The 19,100-nt window shown below is 49.1% G+C and overlaps 1 protein-coding gene across 1 annotated transcript in view; it reads right to left on the bottom strand.

The window, feature by feature from the left end:
- The window catches only part of TCF7L1 (transcription factor 7 like 1), a 160,691-nt gene that overhangs the window by 20,181 nt on the left and 121,410 nt on the right, over nt 1-19,100 (bottom strand). Inside the window, exon 4 of the mRNA XM_065891248.1 lies at nt 4,392-4,475. Within this exon, the coding sequence (XP_065747320.1) occupies nt 4,392-4,475 (84 nt within the window). The remainder of the gene's footprint in view (nt 1-4,391; nt 4,476-19,100) is intronic.

A 19,100-nucleotide genomic window follows, 5' to 3' on the forward strand; every position in this document is an offset into this window, starting at 1 on the left:
GAAATCAGCACTGGAGGCAGAGTGGAGTAGCAACAGGCTATATGATGAATTTTGGGGTCTACACAGGTATATTTATAAGATGGAGAAACTATATAATTTAAAAAGGGAAACTTCGATGAATGTTTTTAATCGAGAGCTGGCATGCTGATCAAAGTCAGGCTTCTCAGCTCTCAGCTCAGCTACTTCTTCGGAGCAGTGAGACAGTCACCCTTTAGGAGGGCTTCCAGGCCCTGCCTTCCATTAGCCATTGGATACAAAGCTCTGCGCCTTGCTTCTGAGTGGGGCACAAAGCTTAGTGCTAAAACAGGGTGTTCATTATGGTTAAAAGAAGTATTCAGTCATCATCTAGAAAGCAAGTTACAGGTGTGCACACACACAGACAAGAGACTGAAATAACATGCTTGTGGGTTGTGGGATTACAGGTCTTTTTCTGTGTACTTTTGCATTTTCCCAAGTGTTCCACACACGTGCATGACTTTTCTGGTTTCAAAAACGATTTAATTAGGGACTTCCCCGATGGTTCAGTGGTTAAGACTCCATGCTTTCAACACAGGGGGTGCAGGTCCGATTCTTGGTCGGGGAACTAAGATCCCACATGCCACATGGTGTGGTCAAAAAATTAAAAAAAAAAAAAAAAGATTTAATTAAAAATCCTGAACGAGAAGAGGAATTGGACTCAGGGGCAGAGAGGGGTTCAGAAATGGGCATCTACCTTTCCCCAGATCACTGATTCTCCATCCATTCACAAATGCTTCCTGAGTACCTATGCTGTGCCAGGCATCATGACAGGTGCCAGGTAAACAAACGTGAGCAAAAGAGTCGAGAGTCCTATCTTTGGGTTGGTTATACTCTGGAAGCGCGTCTATTTGTTTTGTGTGGTTGGGCGCGGCGTTCCGGGGAGAGGGTGGAGGGAATGACACGGAGCAGGCACGTGGGCCACGGGGAGGGATCAGGGTAACAGTCTACACTCAGGGATACTTAGTTTTTAGAGCTTGTTTCAAAGGCATAAAAATTCAAGTGGTAATAACACGTAACTCCATCCCCACCCTGGCCCAGTTGCGGCTTATTTGTACACATTTCCCCGACAGGCAGCTTCGACACGACTCACTGCATCTCTCCAAGTATGCAGGCTGTTTCCTCCATTCGCCCTTCTCCCAGGGCCAAACTCATCTCAAAATATTCTGCTCGTGATTCCAAAAGGAATTCCATAATCCAGTGTTTTCATTTTTCTAATAAAAAAAGCCAGCTGGGCTTCCCTGGTGGCGCAGCGGTTGAGAGTCCGCCTGCCGATGCAGGGGACACGGGGTCGTGCCCCGGTCCGGGAGGATCCCACATGCCGCGGAGCGGCTGGGCCCGTGAGCCATGGCCGCTGAGCCTGCGCGTCCGGAGCCTGTGCTCCGCAACGGAAGAGGCCACAGCAGTGAGAGGGCCGCGTACCACAAAAAAAAAAAAAAAAAAAAAAAAAAAAGCCAGCGTCCAAACCTCCGACTACTTCCGGTAACCTGCTTCTCCGCTTACGCCTGCAGCCTACAGAATCCGGCATCTAATAAACTGGGATGGTCTCTGGTCCCTCCTTCCCTTTTGCCTCTGATATGCACTGAGGGCATATCAGATTCTCCATTCTGGCTGCCCCTTAGAATCTTCCAGGGAGCTTAGAAAACTAAGATACCAGCCCCACCCCAGACCAGTTAAATCATATCCTTGAGAGAGCAGATGCTAAATTCTCCAGGCTTATTACCTCCGTTACCTTTGCAATGTGTCTATTTGATCTGGCACTTAATAATTTGAGCCTTCATCACCTCTTAGTCTGCTAAATGAACAGTATTTTAATTGTTCTTTCCCTCTCTTCATCAAAGCAGTGCTAGTGGTGGTGCTGGTGATAGTAGCAAGCTAGCCACCACTGAGTCTTATTCTGTGCAAGTTACAATTCTAAACTCATTACAATGCGCGGCTTCATTTTCACACAACTCTGAGGTCAAGTCCTCTTCTAATTCCTGTTTTATAGATGAGGAAACCAAGGCAAAGAGAGATGAGGTAATTTCCTGCAGCTGCACAAGTAGGAAGAGGTGGAGGTGGGACTCAAGCCCACTTTATTAAACAACCTCCAACACACAGGCATCTCAGGTCTGGCTCCTACATACACGTACACACGTGTCTCTCAGAAGTTAGAATGAGAAGGCCTGACTTGAAAATGGAGAATGGCGGTCTTCTCCCAGTCTACAGAATTTCAAGTTAATGTTAAGGTTTTCTCCCATGAATGTTCTTTAAGTTTTTGAGGTCTGTTTATCTATATTAGAGCGTAGAGTGTAATAATATACAACTTACTAGAAAAGTATCCATTTTGCTGTCTACCATGTAATGTATCCACTGTTCCCGGTTTTCCACTGTCAGACAAAACATGAGCCCCTGCTCCACCGCAGTCCTGAGATCATATCCGTATAACACACATCTGAAGTGGCTGTAGGTTTGCCTGGCAGTGGGAACTATGGGTAGAGAACCTTGTTAAGAGCTTAGGGATTTCATATATTTTCATGCCACTTACAATGAGATAATAAGTGAGGATGAGTAGCTGATTTATTTAAGGAAAAGAATCCAGAAAGAAAATGGAAGCTTAGGGCAAAAAAACCCTTGATAATGTCTATTAATACAGTCTCCCGGAGCCAATGAAAGAATTATAGGAAGCAGAGGGCTGAGAAAAAGTTGGGCAAATGACTAGACTAGGTATCAGATGGCAAATGGATCGGGGATGGAGGTGCAAGGTCTAGCTCTTGCGTGAAGTTGGGCGGTGAACATCAGAAGGGAAATAACATGATGCATCACAGGAGGCGGAGGGCCATACACAGGCTTTTTATTTCATTTTTCAGAGCTGGATTGCTCTGCAACAGGGAGGATGGGAAACTCAAAGAGTCCGTGTGTTAATTTTAAAGAGAATTCACTTCCTCTAAACGTAAATGAAAATTTGAGAAGATACGAAGACAGTATGTGAAGGATACTGGCTGGGGGATGCCACAGGATGGGTGGGGTGCGATTTGAAACAGAGACAGCTGTGCTGGGAGGGGACAAGCCAACTTTGTTGGGGGGTGGGGGTGGGGGTTGGGATGCCGTGTCCTCCACAATGACTGACCACTAGAGGGCGCCTGTACCTCGCGCTCGGCCATCCCAAGCTGTCCTGGAATCTGGAAGGCCACAGGCCCTACAGGCTTACTCAGGACTTGGTGACTGGCCACAGACCTCTCAGGGCAGCCTGCACAGGACGGCTGGCCCTGTTGCTCACTGGTTTCTCCTAGAGATTGTGAAACAGCAATCCCCACGTGTCTCCCCAGTGGATGGCTATGACGGTCACCTCAGAACTACACATGACATTGCTTTGTGTACCACCAAGGGCTCTGCCACTGTAAGCTGGTGTCATGATTCCTGGAAATCACACGGGCTCACTGTGCCATTATGTATCTCTCTACGTATACCTTCCTTCTCCTCAACTAGGCTCTAAGCTTCTAACGAAAAAGGGCTATGAGGATATCTTAAAACGTCCTGAAGGAGATGAAATACTATGTCTGGATTTGCTTGAAAACAACCCAGTGTGGCTGAAGGGAACCACTGAAATTTGCCCTAATAAAGTTTTAGAAGCATCATGTATTCCCAGGTCTCCCTGTCTGTAAAATGGATGAGTCACACCAGCTGGGGTTCCTTCTAATTGGACCCTCTGTGTTTCTAAGATCCACTGCACAGGGGACAACAACAGTTAGCTTGTGAGGCATGTGGGTTGCCCCAAGCTCTTAAGAAAGTCCAGGAAAAGGGGGTGCAGGGTCCCGGCTGGGAACATCTCCTGTCCTAACGATTTCAGTCTGTTGCAAGCCCAGGTGAGGAGACCTGTCAGATCCCATTTCTCTTCCTCCTGGGACACACCAGACCTTCCTTTGTGGCTGTGTTGCCTCGGACCTTGGCAGGAAGGCCTCAGTTGCCCCTCGGGATTTTTGTTTGCCTATGTTTTAATTTAATTCTTTTCTCTAACATCCTTTATAGAAGAGCCTCTTCAAGTGTCGCCATGCAGCTCTGCAGGAGAATCGGGGGCTGCTGACGGAGCTCCAGCGGGAAAGAAAGGAGAGCATGGAGAATGCCACTGCTCAGGTGGGCAGCAGGGGAGGACGGGGGTCACCAGCCAGGGGCAGCGCTGGCGTTTCCGATCTCACAACATCCCGGGTGGTATGAACGTGTGCCGAGATGGCAGTGATGGGGGCGTGCACGGGCAACACCCTAACTGTTGTGCCCCTGACTCGTTCGGCTCACACACTTGGGGCAATACTTGCTAGAACTGCGGGAAGGTGGAGGCAGGGACATGGGACAAGACAGTGAGAGTGTCCCTTCCATGCTTTAAGGAGAAACGGACTTACCAAGTGTGCTGGGGACTGTGACCTGGTATCCTTGACCGTGGCGCTGGCGGGGACATCGAGGAGGGGCCATTTCATCTGCAGGTACTGCACAGGGGACAGAAAAGAATGCAGCTGGTGAGCGGGGGCCTCTCGTGCACCCCAAGTGAGCAGGGAGGCGCTCTGTGGTGTGGGGGTACGACCGTGGCTTATTTTACCTGCACGCTCCTTACTGTGTCAATGGCCAGAGATCAGAAGAGTGCAGAGCATACACTGACAACCACTACTGCCACCAGCCCCTCTGTCCTTCTGGGGTAAAAACATGACAGCACAACTGACCAAAGTATTCAAAGACCCTATTGGTGAGGGTCTTTAGTGGTGGGACAAGCAAGACGCATCAAGGGACCCAGGGCTCCCAGATGGTGATCCTGCCTGTTCATTTCCATCTCTTACAGCAGCACGGGCACAACACTCCCCAGGAGATAAACAGCCTCTCCAGAACTATCTGGTGAATGAATGAATAAAAACCATCTGCCTGACACTTCCAGGGTCACGACTAATATCTGTGCATATGCAAGATGTGGAACTTTACTTCTTGTAGTGTTTCTCGATCCTGAAAAGATTTTCCAGTACCCTACCCTCTCCCATGTATTACTGCAAAAAAACCAAATCAAACAATAAATCCCCAACACACACACAGTCTTTAAACGAAAAGCCTCTCCTCAACCCCAGCATGGCAGGGTGTTGGGCAAGAGTCTGGGAGAGAATGGGTGGAGAGGCAGTGACGGGCTCTGGAGTTGAGAGTTCATAGGTTCAGGTTCTCACTCTGCCGATTATGCTGCGTGACCCTGGATAAGCGTCTTAACAACTCTGAGCCTCAGTTTCTTCGTCCATAAAGCAAGGTGATTATCACTAACTTTATACGTTGTTAGAAGGATTAGGGACAATGTCTAGTATTGAACACAGTGCTGTGCACGTGGAAGACATTTGATAAATGGAAGCTATTATTTTCCTAAGCAAACCATTAGTCTTTGCCAGGAGCAAAATACACATGTTGTCCGAGTGTCAACACTGATATGGTGCTTCTGGGCAGCAGACCAGCCATGCAGCCTCTTTGCAGAGTTCTTGAGGCCACTTTGAAAATTCGAGCTCTGATAGAATGTGGTGGCTCCAGGAAGAGTTTCCCAAGGAGACAGAAAGAAGTCTTTGAATCATCCCTTGCTCTGGTCATTCAATTTCAGGGGAGGGGGAGAAAAATCATGATTTGGCCTTGAGCTCTGAGCACAGGTCAGGAAAGGAGGATGGGCAGTGCCCCTTTACTCTCCATCAACCACAAAAATTGACTGAGAGGGCAGGGGCTGGGCTTTCCAAAAGGTATCCACAGGCAGGAATAATAACCCAAGGACACATCTGCCAAGGGCCAGCGAGTGGCAGAAACAGCAGCTGGGATGGGCCAAGGATGCCTGGCCATGGGAGGTGGGAATGAATAAGGACTGCTCCACTCGGGACCCTCTGGTGCCCTGCCCCTCCCCCCAACTGAATGTCATCTCTATCCCTGTGCTTTGCTGATCCTATCTGCTTCCTTCCTTCACACCCTCACTCACCTATTTCCCTTCCCAGGAGCCTACACTTCCTAGATGAACTAACCGCGATTTAAATGCCTTTGGCAAGTTAATAGCACTGGACAAACATCGGTCTAGTGAGTTAAACTCATTTCCTCAGTGAACAACAACATTTGTGCTACGGTGGCAGTTTTCAAAGCAGACTTACACACGTAAACCAGTTTAATCTCCACAGCATCCCTGCTACGACAAGTCACGGTGACTGTCCTAATTTTCCGACGAGCTAATGGAGGTAAATTCAGGGTGAAGGACTTGCCTGCCCACGTCGTGAGGAGTTGGAGCTGAGGTCTCTTGACTTCCAACCCCACACTCTTCGCCACAACACGAGTCATAAAGCTTTTCATAACACTGTCCTCTTGAACATTCCACTGCCCCCCCCCCCCCCCACAGCCTTTGCTCTGATGGCCTTTTCTCTCTCCTTTTCTGTCTCGCACAGGGTTGGCCACCCAGAAGCTGAATGACTACATACACGGCCATGTTCTCCTGTAGGGACACTTGAGGTGGCTGGAGCTTACTTACCCTCGAGTGTTAGCCATCACACTCATTTCTCTACAAGCAATAAAAGGTGCTAAGGAGAAGCGTCCCAAATTCACCCCTCGCCACATGAAACACAAAAGAAGTGTTCCTAAAATCCATCAACTCTACCAGCATCTGATTCCCTATTTAGAGTCACAAAGATCCTCACTGAACACTTCTTCACTCTTGTTGCTTACCAGGAATGTTTCTTAGACCACGTCAGGGTGGCCCAGAGAAATCGATCTGAATCCTGGTTTGGGACAGGGCTGCAGTTTTGGGTCTTTAAGAATACTACCCGCTGACCTTATGGGCTGTTGGACATAGCAGGCTTGTAGGGTGCTTGCACAGAGTTTCTCAACCGTGGCGCTGTTGACATTTTGGGCTAGAGAATTCTTTGTCGTGGGGCTGTCCTGTGCATCTTAGGATGTTTACCAGCATCCCTGGCTTTACCTCCTAGAATCCAGGGATGCTGCTAAACATCCCTGCCGGTAGCTCCCACTCTCCGGCCCAGTTGTGATGAGCAAAAATGTCTCCAGACTTTGCTAAATATCTCCTGGAGGGGCAAAACTGTCCCCCCCGCAGTGAGAACCACTGCTCTAGTGGTTGAGGAGCTGGTACCCACTATACTATAAGATGCATGAGGGTCCACATGCCTTGGTACTGGGGCGATCAATGTACAAACATACATATAAAACATACACACACGCATAATAAGGGTTTTTAGTAGTAGCTACTATTTATGATTGTCTATCATGTGCTTGGTGGTTACGTACCCCCCAAGACGTCTGGGCTTCTGACGGGAGGAAACCACAGTAGCCTCTTCTCCCCTTAAGGTCCACTCTTTTTTAAAAACTTGAAGTATAGTTGACTTACAATGTCAGTTTCTGGTGCACAGCTAAGTGATTTAGTTATACATGTATATGTATATTCTTTTTCTTTATAGGTTATTACAAGATATTAAATATAGTTCCCTGTGCTATACAGTAGGACCTTGTTTATCTATTTTATATACGGTAGTTTGTATCTGCTAATCCCAAGCTCTTAAGTTAGCCCTCTCCCACCCCATTTCCCCTTTGGTAACCATAAATTTGTTTCCTATGTCTGTGAGTCTGTTTCTGTTTTGTAAATAAGTTCCTTTGTATCGTATTTTAGATTCCACATATAAGTGATATCATATGATATTTGTCTTTCTCTGTCTGACTTACTTCACTTAGTACGATCATCTCCAGGTCCATCCATGTTGCTGCAAATGGCATTACTTCATTCTTTTCTTTTTATGGCCGAGTGATATTCCATTGTATATATGTACCACATCCTCTTTATCCATTCATCTGTCAATGTACCTTTAGGTTGCTTCCATGTCTTGGCTATTGTAAATAGTGCTGCTATGAACATAGGGGTGCATGTATCTTGTCAAATTACAGTTTTCTCCAGATACATGCCCAGGACTGGGATTGCTGGATCATATGGTAACTCTATTTTTAGTTTTTTTTTAAGGAACCTTCATACTGTTTCCCGTAGTGACTGCACCAATTTATATTTCTACCAACAGCGTCGGAGGGTTCCCTTGTCTCTACAAAGGGGCCACTCTCACTCATTAATTTTAATGAAACCTGGAGGCTTGGAGGGTGGGTGAAAATTTTTAGCCCCGTCCACTGCTGAAGTCTGGCTCCTTACCGATAAGACAGGCGTGGAGAGGTGGTGCTGGGAATAGTGTACGTCTTCCCAGGATCCTTCCTGCTCCAGTCGATGACGGGGGCTGGGGGTGTGTGCCTGTGTTCAGACAGGACTTCATTCCGAGTCGTAGGGAAGTGGAGGGCTGTCACTTCCCCCTTTCCACTTTTCTGCTTTTTTTAAGATTTTGAAACCAGTGGTGGGAGTAGGGGATGGGAGAAGACCTGTTAAGAGTTGGAGTCCCTGCAGCTTAGTCATGGAAGGCCTCTGGACTGTAATTCTGAGGAAAGGAGCATTCTAAAGGGACAGCTGAGCTTCCCAGAACCACGAGTTGGGGCAGAAGGAGGTAGCAACACGGCTTATAACCCTTCCCAGCCTCCTTCCCAGAAATCTGGAGGTGGCTGTGCAGTTCTGAATTCCTAGGTCAGACTCAGCCCAACGATCAGCTGAAATAAATCTCTCTTGGCTGTAATTCTCATGTGCGGCCAGCCCCGCAGGGCTAATCACTCATTGGTGGGGAGCATGTTCTTGTGGATTAAGAGATGTGTGGCTAAGCCTAGATTCCCTGCACAGTAATGGCATGTGGGCAAACTAAAACTGCTGGCTTCTCCAAGCCCAGGCTAGGCTCCATCCAACTGGCCACAACTGGCTCCTGACCAGTCTATCATGGCCAGACTTCAGCACCTCCCTCCTGGGGGGCGCGCACCGTGATGGAACGCATGGGACCCGTGTGGCATCAATGCACTGACGGCCAAGCAACAGCAGTAGCCACCACGTATGGGATAAGCGCTCTCTTCTGATTCTCAAAAAACAGAAAGAAGAAACTAAACCCAAACGGTGAGGACTGCTAACCCTCAATTTACAAATGCTACTGAACATGCCGTTGTGTGCGATGACTCTGAGACAGGCCGACAGGCAGTTTACCAATCTTACTGAATCTGGGAAACTCTTTTTGTGGGACTGGAGTTCCGTGGAATGCACTTGGGGAAGTCCTTTTTTTTTTTTTGGCGACGCCGCGTGGCACGTGGGATCTTATTTCCCCGACCAGGGATCAAACCCATGTCCCCTGCAATGGACGCTTGGAGTTTTAACCACTGGACCACTGGGGAAGTCCCCTCCCCCCGTTTTTTTTATAGTTCGTTTACAATGTCATGTTAGTTTCAAGTGTAGAGCACAGTGATTCAGTCATACATACATATATATGGGAAGTTCTGCTATTGTGGTTCACAGTTAAGTATAGTGAGGCTGTGGTTTAGAACCTGTGTTTACCTTGTTAAGGAAGGATGATTCTGTTCCTTTTTTTTTTTTTTTGCGGTACACGGGCCTCTCCTGTTGCGGAGCACAGGCTCCGGACGCGCAGGCTCAGCGGCCATAGCTCACGGGTCCAGCCGCTCCGTGGCACGCGGGATCCTCCCGGACCGGGGCACGAACCCGCGCCCCCTGCATCGGCAGGCGGACTCTCAACCACTGCGCCACCAGGGAAGCCCCTGTTCCTATTTTTAAATCGTTTTCCCTGGGACAGTTGTTGAATTCTCTCAGAATCCACCAAAATGGTGGTTTCTCTTATTTGCCTCAGACATGAGATGGGATACATAATAGATTTTCTTACACTGAAACACCCTTGTATTCCCCAGGTAAACCCTATTCAGTCATGATGGCTTGTTCGTTCTTATATATACTGTGGAATGCTAAACATGAGTGTCTTAAGATTCATACTTCTACATTCCGAAGAGTGAACAAGTTTTCTTTTTTTGGTGCCGCCTGTATCAAGTGTTGCTATCAGTGTTATTTGGGCTTTATCATGTATACGGGTGCCGCTCGCTCTCTCTCTTTTTTTTTTTTGCGGTACTCGGGCCTCTCACTGCCGTGGCCCCTCCCGCTGCAGAGCACAGGCTCCGGACGCGCAGGCTCAGCGGCCATGGCTCACGGGCCCAGCCACTCCTCGGCATGTGGGATCTTCCCGGACCGGGGCACGAACCCGTGTCCCCCGCATCGGCAGGCGGACTCCCAACCACTGCGCCACCAGGGAAGCCCGCTGCTCTTTCTCTTAATGTTCTGGGTCCCTTTTGGCCTCTTGGGCTCCTCTCCAGTACCCTCCTTGGGGATATCCCTTGGCCAGGTGGGCTGTTGCCGCTCAACTTGGGCCTAGGGAAGGGTCCCTCTGCAGCGTCTCTCACTGGAGAGCCAGAGCCCTCTTCTTGCAGGGAGGTGGGGCACTGGGCCCACAGAATCCCGCTTAGCCTGGAGACTGTGAGGCAGATTAATTGCAGCTGTGCCCTGGAATTTCCCCAACATACAAATCTTCATGATGTAAAACAGCTGGGAGGAAATCCCAGCATGCCCTGTCCAGAGGCAGAACTGCCAATGAGCTCTGGAGATTAACCCTCCGCCTCCCAGAAGGTAGGAACGGCCCCTCCCCCAGCCAGCCCCCCCGCCCCAGCCAGGCCCCCCAGTTCCAAGCTTGCTTTGGTGGAGACGGGAGTCTCCAGGACTCTTGGCAACGCCCACGTTCTCCCCACTCACACGTTCTCACAGAAAACCCTTTAAGCAGGGCCCGGGCAAGAGAGGAAGCAAAGCCTCATGTCACAGACTCAATCGCAGTGTTCCCGGAGGAGGGTGCCCTACAGCGGGAAGTCAGGAAGCAAGTCAGCTCCAAAAGATGCCCAGGTGAGAAGACCCCACTCCACAGAATCCCTTCTGCTTCTCCTTGGCGGGAGGGACAGGCCTGGTGCACACAGAAAGGGCCCCTTTCTCTACCTTTCCCGTCTTGTGGTGTCTGTGCTTCAGAGCAGAAGCTTACCCACTTTAGGTGACCAGCCTTTCCTGCCTCTCTGGTCCCCAGTGGTGAACGGAGATTCTGGGACCCCATGAATAGAGAAAAGGCCTTCCCAGGATTCCCTCCCAGGAGATGATATGGCGCGGCAGCCACCCAGGAGCACAGGCTAGAAACCCAACCCCACAGGCAGATGGCCGTCCACCCCACAGTGACGAGGATGTCGTGCAAAATGCTCTCCGCTTCCTTTGAGAGATGATCTTTAACATCAAGAATCGTATTATAAATGAAAAATGTGAACAGTCTACCAGTTTTTACTTACTTTCCATTCTGCCACAGTTGGGGATGAAATTGTTCTTTGGGACAACTGCAGTGGTTTCCCAGACCCTACAAGAGTTCAGACTTCTAAAAACAAACCTACCAGATCTCTTCCCTACTGAAAATCCTTTCCTGGTTGGTTGCTGGGTCAGGGGATACTCACCAGCAATCTAGGGCCAATTTATCCTTCTGGCTCCAACCCTCACCATCCCCACACCCCCTCACACCAGCTGCACTAAAGTTCTTTTCTTTTTTTTTTTAATTAATTAACTTTTGGCTGCGTTGGGTCTTCGTCGCGGTGCACGGGCTTCTCATTGCGGTGGCTTCTCTCGTTGCAGAGCACAGGCTCTAGGCGCACGGGCTCCAGCAGTTGTGGCTCGTGGGCTCTAGAGCGCAGGCTCAGTAGTTGTGGCGCACGGGCTTAGTTGCTCCGTGGCATGTGGGTTCTTCCCGACCAGAGCTCGAACCCGTGTCCCCTGCACTGGCAGGTGGACTCTTAACCACCGTGCCACCAGGGAGGTCCCTGCACTAAAGTTCTTAATGCACTCTGACTGTGCCATATTGCTCGACTGGTTCTTGGCCTGGTGTATCCTTTACTCGTGGGAAACTCTATCCCCTCCTTGCACCAAGGTCTCCTTCCCTGACAAGCCTTCTCCAGCTGCACACAACGGCCAGCCACACTCACCTCTGGGCCCCAGCTGTGCTTGGTGTTCCCATGGCACTCAGTATGCTGCTGCAGTTATCCGTTTGCAAATTCTGCCTGTCTTTTGAACCGTCAGTTCCTCAACGGTCACGTCCGCATCCTCAATTCCTTGCCCAGAAGCCAATATTCATGATGCCTCCAGACCCTGTCCCACCTTGAGCTTAAGCATGTTATCAATCTCATAAGCCCCAGTTTCCACATCTGTAACATGGGTCATCCAGCCTCTTCCTGAATCCTTTAGAGACAATGAGACACACATAATGGAGCCCCTTTCACTCTTAAGCGATTGGTTCTCACTTCAGTTGGCTTAGTATTGCCGAGAATTTGTAAATGCAGCCCGGAGCCTATGATACCCAACCCTGCCTGTTCCTGGAGGCTTCTTAAAGTCCTCTATCTTCTATCAAAATGGACATGAAGTTGATCTAAATTTGAAAACGTACCAACATTGAGTAATGAACTCATCAGTGAGGAGACAGAACAGCTTTCCCAAGTGGGAGCAACGTTTAGTTTTCAGAAGTCACTGAGGAAGATAAAATGAAAGTATTAGAAGAAATGGTTCCCAAACGATGAATTAGACACAGTTCCAGGAGCAAAAGCATAAAAAAATAAGGTTTACACCCTTATCCCTTATTCCCTTTTTCTAAAGATGAGTAGTTTCTGCCTTTGCTTAGTTTTATGAATGGCACTAACCCCCGAGTATAATCACCTTCTTTGTTTTGCTCAAGTTTAGAAGGCCGGGTCCCCTTTTCTTCTTCTTTTTAAAAATATTTATTTATTTACTTATCGGCTGTGCTGGGTCTTAGTTGCGGCATGTGAAATCTAGTTCCCTGACCAGGGATTGAAGCCGGGCCCCCTGCATTGGGAGCACAGAGTCTTAACCACTGGACCACCACGGAAGTTCCCTGGGTTCCTTCTTGAGGCTTTGTTGATAGGTGAGTTGTTGCAAATAAATCCAATTAATAAATCCACAAAGCACTGTAATAAGTGACTATACAATTTAACAACAGACACAATTTTCCTTGGAAAAGTTATTTAGAACCACAGTTTGGTACTGCTTTAAACCAATGAAGTGACTTTTGTTTGTCTAGCAACTGTCACAGCAACTTAGTCAACAAATATTTTTGGAGCCCCTCTGTGCACTGGCAGCAGAGGGGCTCCAAGATTATTCCATGACTGAAGAGTAAACTCAAAAATAAGACTGGGCTGGGGACTTCCCTGGTGGTCCAGTGGTTAAGACTCCGTGCTTCCACTGCTGGGGGCGCGGGTTCCATCCCTGGTCCGGGAACCAAGATTCCACATGCTGCGTGATACAGCCAAAAAAAAAAAAGAAAGAAAGAAAAAAACAAGAGTGGGATGGCTGGGTTTCAGTTTCCCCATCTCCTCCCCTTCCTCCCCAATAATTCCCCTTCTTTCCTGGATGGCCTCAAACTACTCTCTTCCCCTCCCAATTCAGAGAATCTTGCCATTTTGCCTACCAGATTTGATGAAAGGGTTGTTTTTAAAATTGGCTCCCCCCCAGAGGCCAATTTCTAAGTAGTGGAAGACAGAGCACAGAGGTGACACAGCAGGGTTCCAGGCTCTTCCTAACTTCTCTGGACTAGATCATCTCACCTTTAAAATGGGGCTATTTTACTTAATCAGCCTGAAGGCCAGGACCTGGACCAGCCGGCCTCCTGTGGAAGAAAAATCAAATGCAGCTGTTTGTCTAAAGCACAGTGGACGCCTGGGAGTGGAGCCTGGGTTGAGGTGCTCAACAGATACAGAACCAGGAGTCCTAGCTGATCCCCACTTCCGACCTGTGTACCTGAGGACGTTACCTGACCTTTCAGAGCCTCTGCTTTCTCACCTGTAACATGAACATAAAGGATTTTTTTTGTTGTTGTTGGTACGCGGGCCTCTCACCACTGTGGCCTCTCCCGTTGCGGAGCACAGGTTCCAGACGCGCAGGCTCAGCGGCCGTGGCTCACGGGCCCAGCCGCTCCGCGGCATGTGCGATCTTCCCGGACCGGGGCACGAACACGCGTCCCCTGCATCGGCAGGCGGACTCTCAACCACTGTGCCACCAGGGAAGCCCTGAATAACGGGTTTTTTATTTAGAGGGGTGATCACTTGGAGAGGACCAAGAGCTGGGCATGCGGCAAGCTCTTGGCAAATGCGTGTTTAGTCACTAAGACTTAGTTATTCTCGCTCAATGAGCATTACCTGCATTTTCCCAGGGACAGCTATTAACAGGGTTTGGCTCTTCACTCATCTGGGTGCTTTGTGGGGAGAGGCCCTGTGTGGGTAAATGTTTAACAGCTGGCTCCCTAAACAAAAACAAAAAGACAGGCCCTGCTTTGAAGCATTTGCTGGGATTCATGGTGTAAATATTCCCACCGTGGCTGATTGCAAGCTCCCGCAGTGAGCCGCCATGGCAGTGTTGGGAAGAGATGCTTATAACTGGCTGGGGCAACACCAATGACTGTAGGCGGGAGCTGAGGGGATCTCAGATCTGCCCCGACTTGCTGGGACTGCTGGCTGTGTTCACAGATGGCTGGAGGCTGACACGTGTGGTCTTGAGGGAGAGCTGGACACTTGGCCGAGCATGTCTTCCTGGCCGCTGTGTGCTCCTTTCAGAAGGAGCAGGGGACTTCTGCCCCCAGAGCTCTGGGTACAGCTGCTCTGTGGTAAAGGGACTTCTGGGGCAGAGACCTGCGCTTTCCAGAAAAGTCAAAGTTAAACAAACTGCTTTTGGGTCCTTCATTTTCCAAGCCTAGAGCTACAGGCCTCCTGAGTCCTATGTAGCCTCTTGCAGTGGCTTTGAACTTGGGTCTGCTGGGCCCAGGTAGTTTCTGTGCTCACTGCCCGACAATGGACACACCAGAGAGAAGCTTCTTCACGGGAACTGGCCTTGGATGCCGGGCCCTCCTTCCCTGGGTGGACCCCTGCCTGACCAGTCCTCCTCTGCCCTCTGGCTCCAGCCTTGTCGTGGCCACGTCTGGCGTATACGGACGGTACACCCCTGCTATCACGTACGATCACCTGTCCTGGCCCCGCTGTGGCCTCTGCCCTTGCACCACGTGTGCACCTAGAGCTGACCCCACACCAGTACATAGGGAGCTGCCTCCTTCTGCTAACGGCCTCACAGTAACCACAGCATGGAGGTACCATAATCTACTAACCAGTCCCATAACTGTAGACGTACAGGTGCTTCCCAGACTTTTGCCACCATGAATATCCTCATCACTTTGCTCATGTCTGAGCATAATTGTAGGACCCATCTCCAGTTGTGAGGGGACTGCTAGGTCAAAGGTATGTACATTCAGCTTTTTGAGAAGGATTACCGAAGACCTCCCAGTCTAAACCGTTCGCTACCAGCAACACACGAGAGAGCTCATCTCCCCGAGCCCTTGCCCACACCGTGTTATTCAACTCAACGATCTTTACCAGATGGGCAGGTGAAAAACCGTAGCTCACTGTAGTTTCAATTCACATTTCTCTTGTTGTAAGTGAGGCTGGGAAATGTCACAAGTATAGGTACTGGGTTGAAGGACAGAAAAAAGATGTGTAGCCAAAAGGGCTTACAGTCTATGGGAGCGGCGGGGAAAGGTGAGAGTGAGTGAGAGGGGTTGCTGGGGTTCCTCATAATTACAGAGGACTGTGCAGCCTCTATTGCATTTGACCTTCACTCGGGCAGAAAAAGGGCAGATGTGATAGGAGCCGAGGGCACGGTCTCTGGGGCATGCTAGCAAGCGGAGGGAGAGGGGAACCCAGGAAGTCACTGCTGCTTCCACTTCCCACCACCGTCCCACCCGTCTCTGTGACTGCAAGGCCCTTGATGACTCGAGAAAGAAAATAAAGGCAACTGGCCTTTTACCTGCCAAATCCTATAGGCATCTCTGGGGAAACACATTTCCTGCCCGGAAGCCCTCTCCCGCCTTGGCTCCTGTGGTTCCAGGTTCTGTGTGGCCTCTGGTTGGTCTACATTTATTGACCTGCATAAATGTCTCGGACCAAGTCTTCAGTGAGAAAAGCCAGTTACGGCGGAACCCGGGAGGACAGTCGCCAAGATGTTCTCACTGGGTTTTAGCATCTGGGGCAATTCTCTTACTTTCTTCTTTGCCCTTTTCTTATTCATTTGAAATTTTTACGATGACTGTATAGCATACTACCGCAACAGTAAGCAAAGCTATTAAAATAACAGCAACCCTAGGTTAATTGTTTTCATCACCCCCACCTGTGCCTTCAGTTTTCCCAAGTAGAAACCTTAAAATCTACCACCTTAATGTCTTCAGCTGCCTCCCCTGCCTCCTGTTGGCCACCAAGTTCCACGGACCCTGGGCATCTTTCTAGATTCTAGGGATTCAGGTCCTCCCTCTTCACAGCTGGTCTCCTGGCTCCTGTTCAGCACCTGCAGCTGGTCTCCTGGCTCCTGTTCAGTGTCTGCTCCACACTATCCCGGAGGCACTTGGGGGGAGCAACCCAGTTCGAAGGGGGCGGGGGTGGGCTGCAGGTCATCTGGCCTCAGATTGACGAAATGTCTGGTGTCCATATCAAAGAACGGCGTGGTGAATGGAGATGAAGGGTCCCAGTCTTCTTCCACAGTGTCACCACTGTTTCTGTCTCTCTCCCCATCTCTTCCCGTCCACCCTTTACTGGCTCCCAGAAACATCGTTCTAAAACACAAGACTACCCTATTTAAAGCTATCAGGTGGCTTCCCATTCTTACAGAACTGCCTACTTAGACTTATAAAACTGACCAAGAGGCAGTGAAAGCTCTGTACAGAACACTCCATAAATGTTTAATGGGCACCTCCTCTATCGGGTGGCGATTTATGTGCATGATATGCCACAGGGGAGGTTTTTTTAAAAGCCGTATAAACAACTGGAATATAAGTCAGCAGATGACAGGTTCAGAGAAGAGAGGGATTGAAATGGGCGGGATTCTCGTGGAAAGACCGGAAGACTTCACAAAGGAGGTGGCATCTGAGCTGGGTGGGTCACACAGGGAGAATACACTTCTGTAGTCATTTAGTTTCTTTAAAAAAAAAATTAATTAATTATGGCTACGCTGGGTCTTAGTTACAGCATGCAGACTTCTTAGTTGCGGCATGCGGACTCTTAGTTGTGGCATGTGGGATCTGGTTTCCCGACCAGGGATAGAACCCGGGCCCCCTGCATTGGGAATGCAGAGTCTTACCCACTGGACCACCAGGGAAGTCCCTGTAGTCATTTACTTTTGAAAGCACTTTAATTACCTCATTTGATCTTACTGACCCCTAAATATGGATAAAGCAGATATTATCATCCTCATTTTAAAGATGGGGAAACTGAGCCTGCTGGAAGCTCTTGGATTTACACAAGGTCATGAACTAGTTGATGGTGCAGTTGGCACGGGGACATGGGGCTTTGGACTTTTATGGTATGACTGAGAGGGTACGAGGGCATGCTCTCTGTCTTCTAGAAGCTTCAATTTCATCCTGGAATCTTGGGATCGCAAATACCGGGCATGGGTGCTGCCACACTCCCCTGGTGGACCCATGGCAGACACTGCTAATAGATCATGGCACTTCTCCCAATTAATGTTGGGTTAAGACCTCAGAATTCTCAACCCAGTACACCGGGCAGCCACTAATAGTTGGCTAAAATTGATCTGTGAGGTGTAGGCTGTTCATTCTGATTTAAGCCTGAAGTAGATACAGATACTCCGGCTGGCGAAAAGGAGGTGAGACCAGGCCTCTGGAACATTTCCCTCCCGGCTGGCACATGAGGAGCTACGTTCCTAGACAGAGGGGAAGGAGCCATAGAGAATGTGACTGGATAGCAAAACCTGTAATGACTGCAAAGCCCATTGACCAAAAGCAGGCCTGGGAATTCTGAAGTTTATGGATTTCCCCTGTGGGAGGAGAAGCTGGAAGGCATCCCAGGTATTGAGGAGAAAGGAAGCAGGATCTGTGGATAATCAATGGGCAACAGGAAGCACTTATCTGGGGCCAGTAAAGTACACAACACAAAAGAACAGCCGGGCGGTCTGGAGCTGCCTCCCAGTGCATGGAGCTCCGAGGGCCTCACTCCAGAAGCCCTCTCCGTGGCTCCCACAGGCCCAGCAGTGGCCAAAGTCAACAACTCCTGGGCACCAGGAAATGGGAAATGTCTGAGGAGGTCCCTCAATAGGTGGGCAGCTCTGGGAGAGATCTGGGACCCCACCGGCGAGACAGGATGCTGAGAATAAGGCCACACTAGCCATCTCTACACAGGGCTGTCACTCCTGATAACGGAGCCCAAAGTCCAGGTTCCTGCATCCGATGCTGCTGTGTACGCAAATTTGTGTGCACGAGCGGGTTAGTCACGCAGAGGGACGAAAAATGATTCTACATTCATATGGAAGTGAGGCTGCAGGAAATTAGGATAGGATAGTGGAAGGGCTAAGAAAGTAATGTTTGTGGGGGTATATCGTATGTTGATACTTTACGTGCATTTATCACATCAAGCTCACGCCTCCTCCTCACTTCATTTTAAAAATTTATTTATTTAATGTTTAAATTTCTTTTTTCTTTTTGGCCACTCCATGTGGCACGCAGGATCTTACTTCCCTGACCAGGGATTGAACCTGTGCCCCCAGCAGTGGAAGCGTGGAGTTTTAACCACTGGACCGCCAGGGAAGTCCCCTCCTCACTTCATGAAAGGGTATTGCACCTCATTCCCAATTCCCATCTCAATTCTATTAAATAACATCTCCTATTTTTAGTATTAAAATGAATACTTTAGTAGGCATTAGCATATATATATATGTGTGTGTGTGTGTGTACATATATACACGGAAAACTGCTTTCTTGGACGCTGTTGCTTTCAATAAAGTTCCATTTTAAAAAGTAGAAATAAAGTGAGTCAATTCAAAGAAAAATGTTAAGTAGATGCCATAGGTACTATGTGGCAAAGATTATGTACATAAGGGACATTTGAGGAACACTGCTGTGGGATCACGTGTTTAGTATGGTCATCCAGAGGCTACAGCAGATTACAGGCGGCATCCCTAGGAACTGGGAGAGGTCTGCAGACATAATCCCAAAGTCAGCATGTCCCAAGACACACCACTATTCCCAAATGCTTCTCACCCAGACCCACCATCCTCTTGTGTACTCCCAGGT

Source organism: Phocoena phocoena, chromosome 14 (assembly GCF_963924675.1).
Source record: "Phocoena phocoena chromosome 14, mPhoPho1.1, whole genome shotgun sequence".
NCBI classification, from domain to species: Eukaryota; Metazoa; Chordata; class Mammalia; order Artiodactyla; family Phocoenidae; genus Phocoena; species Phocoena phocoena.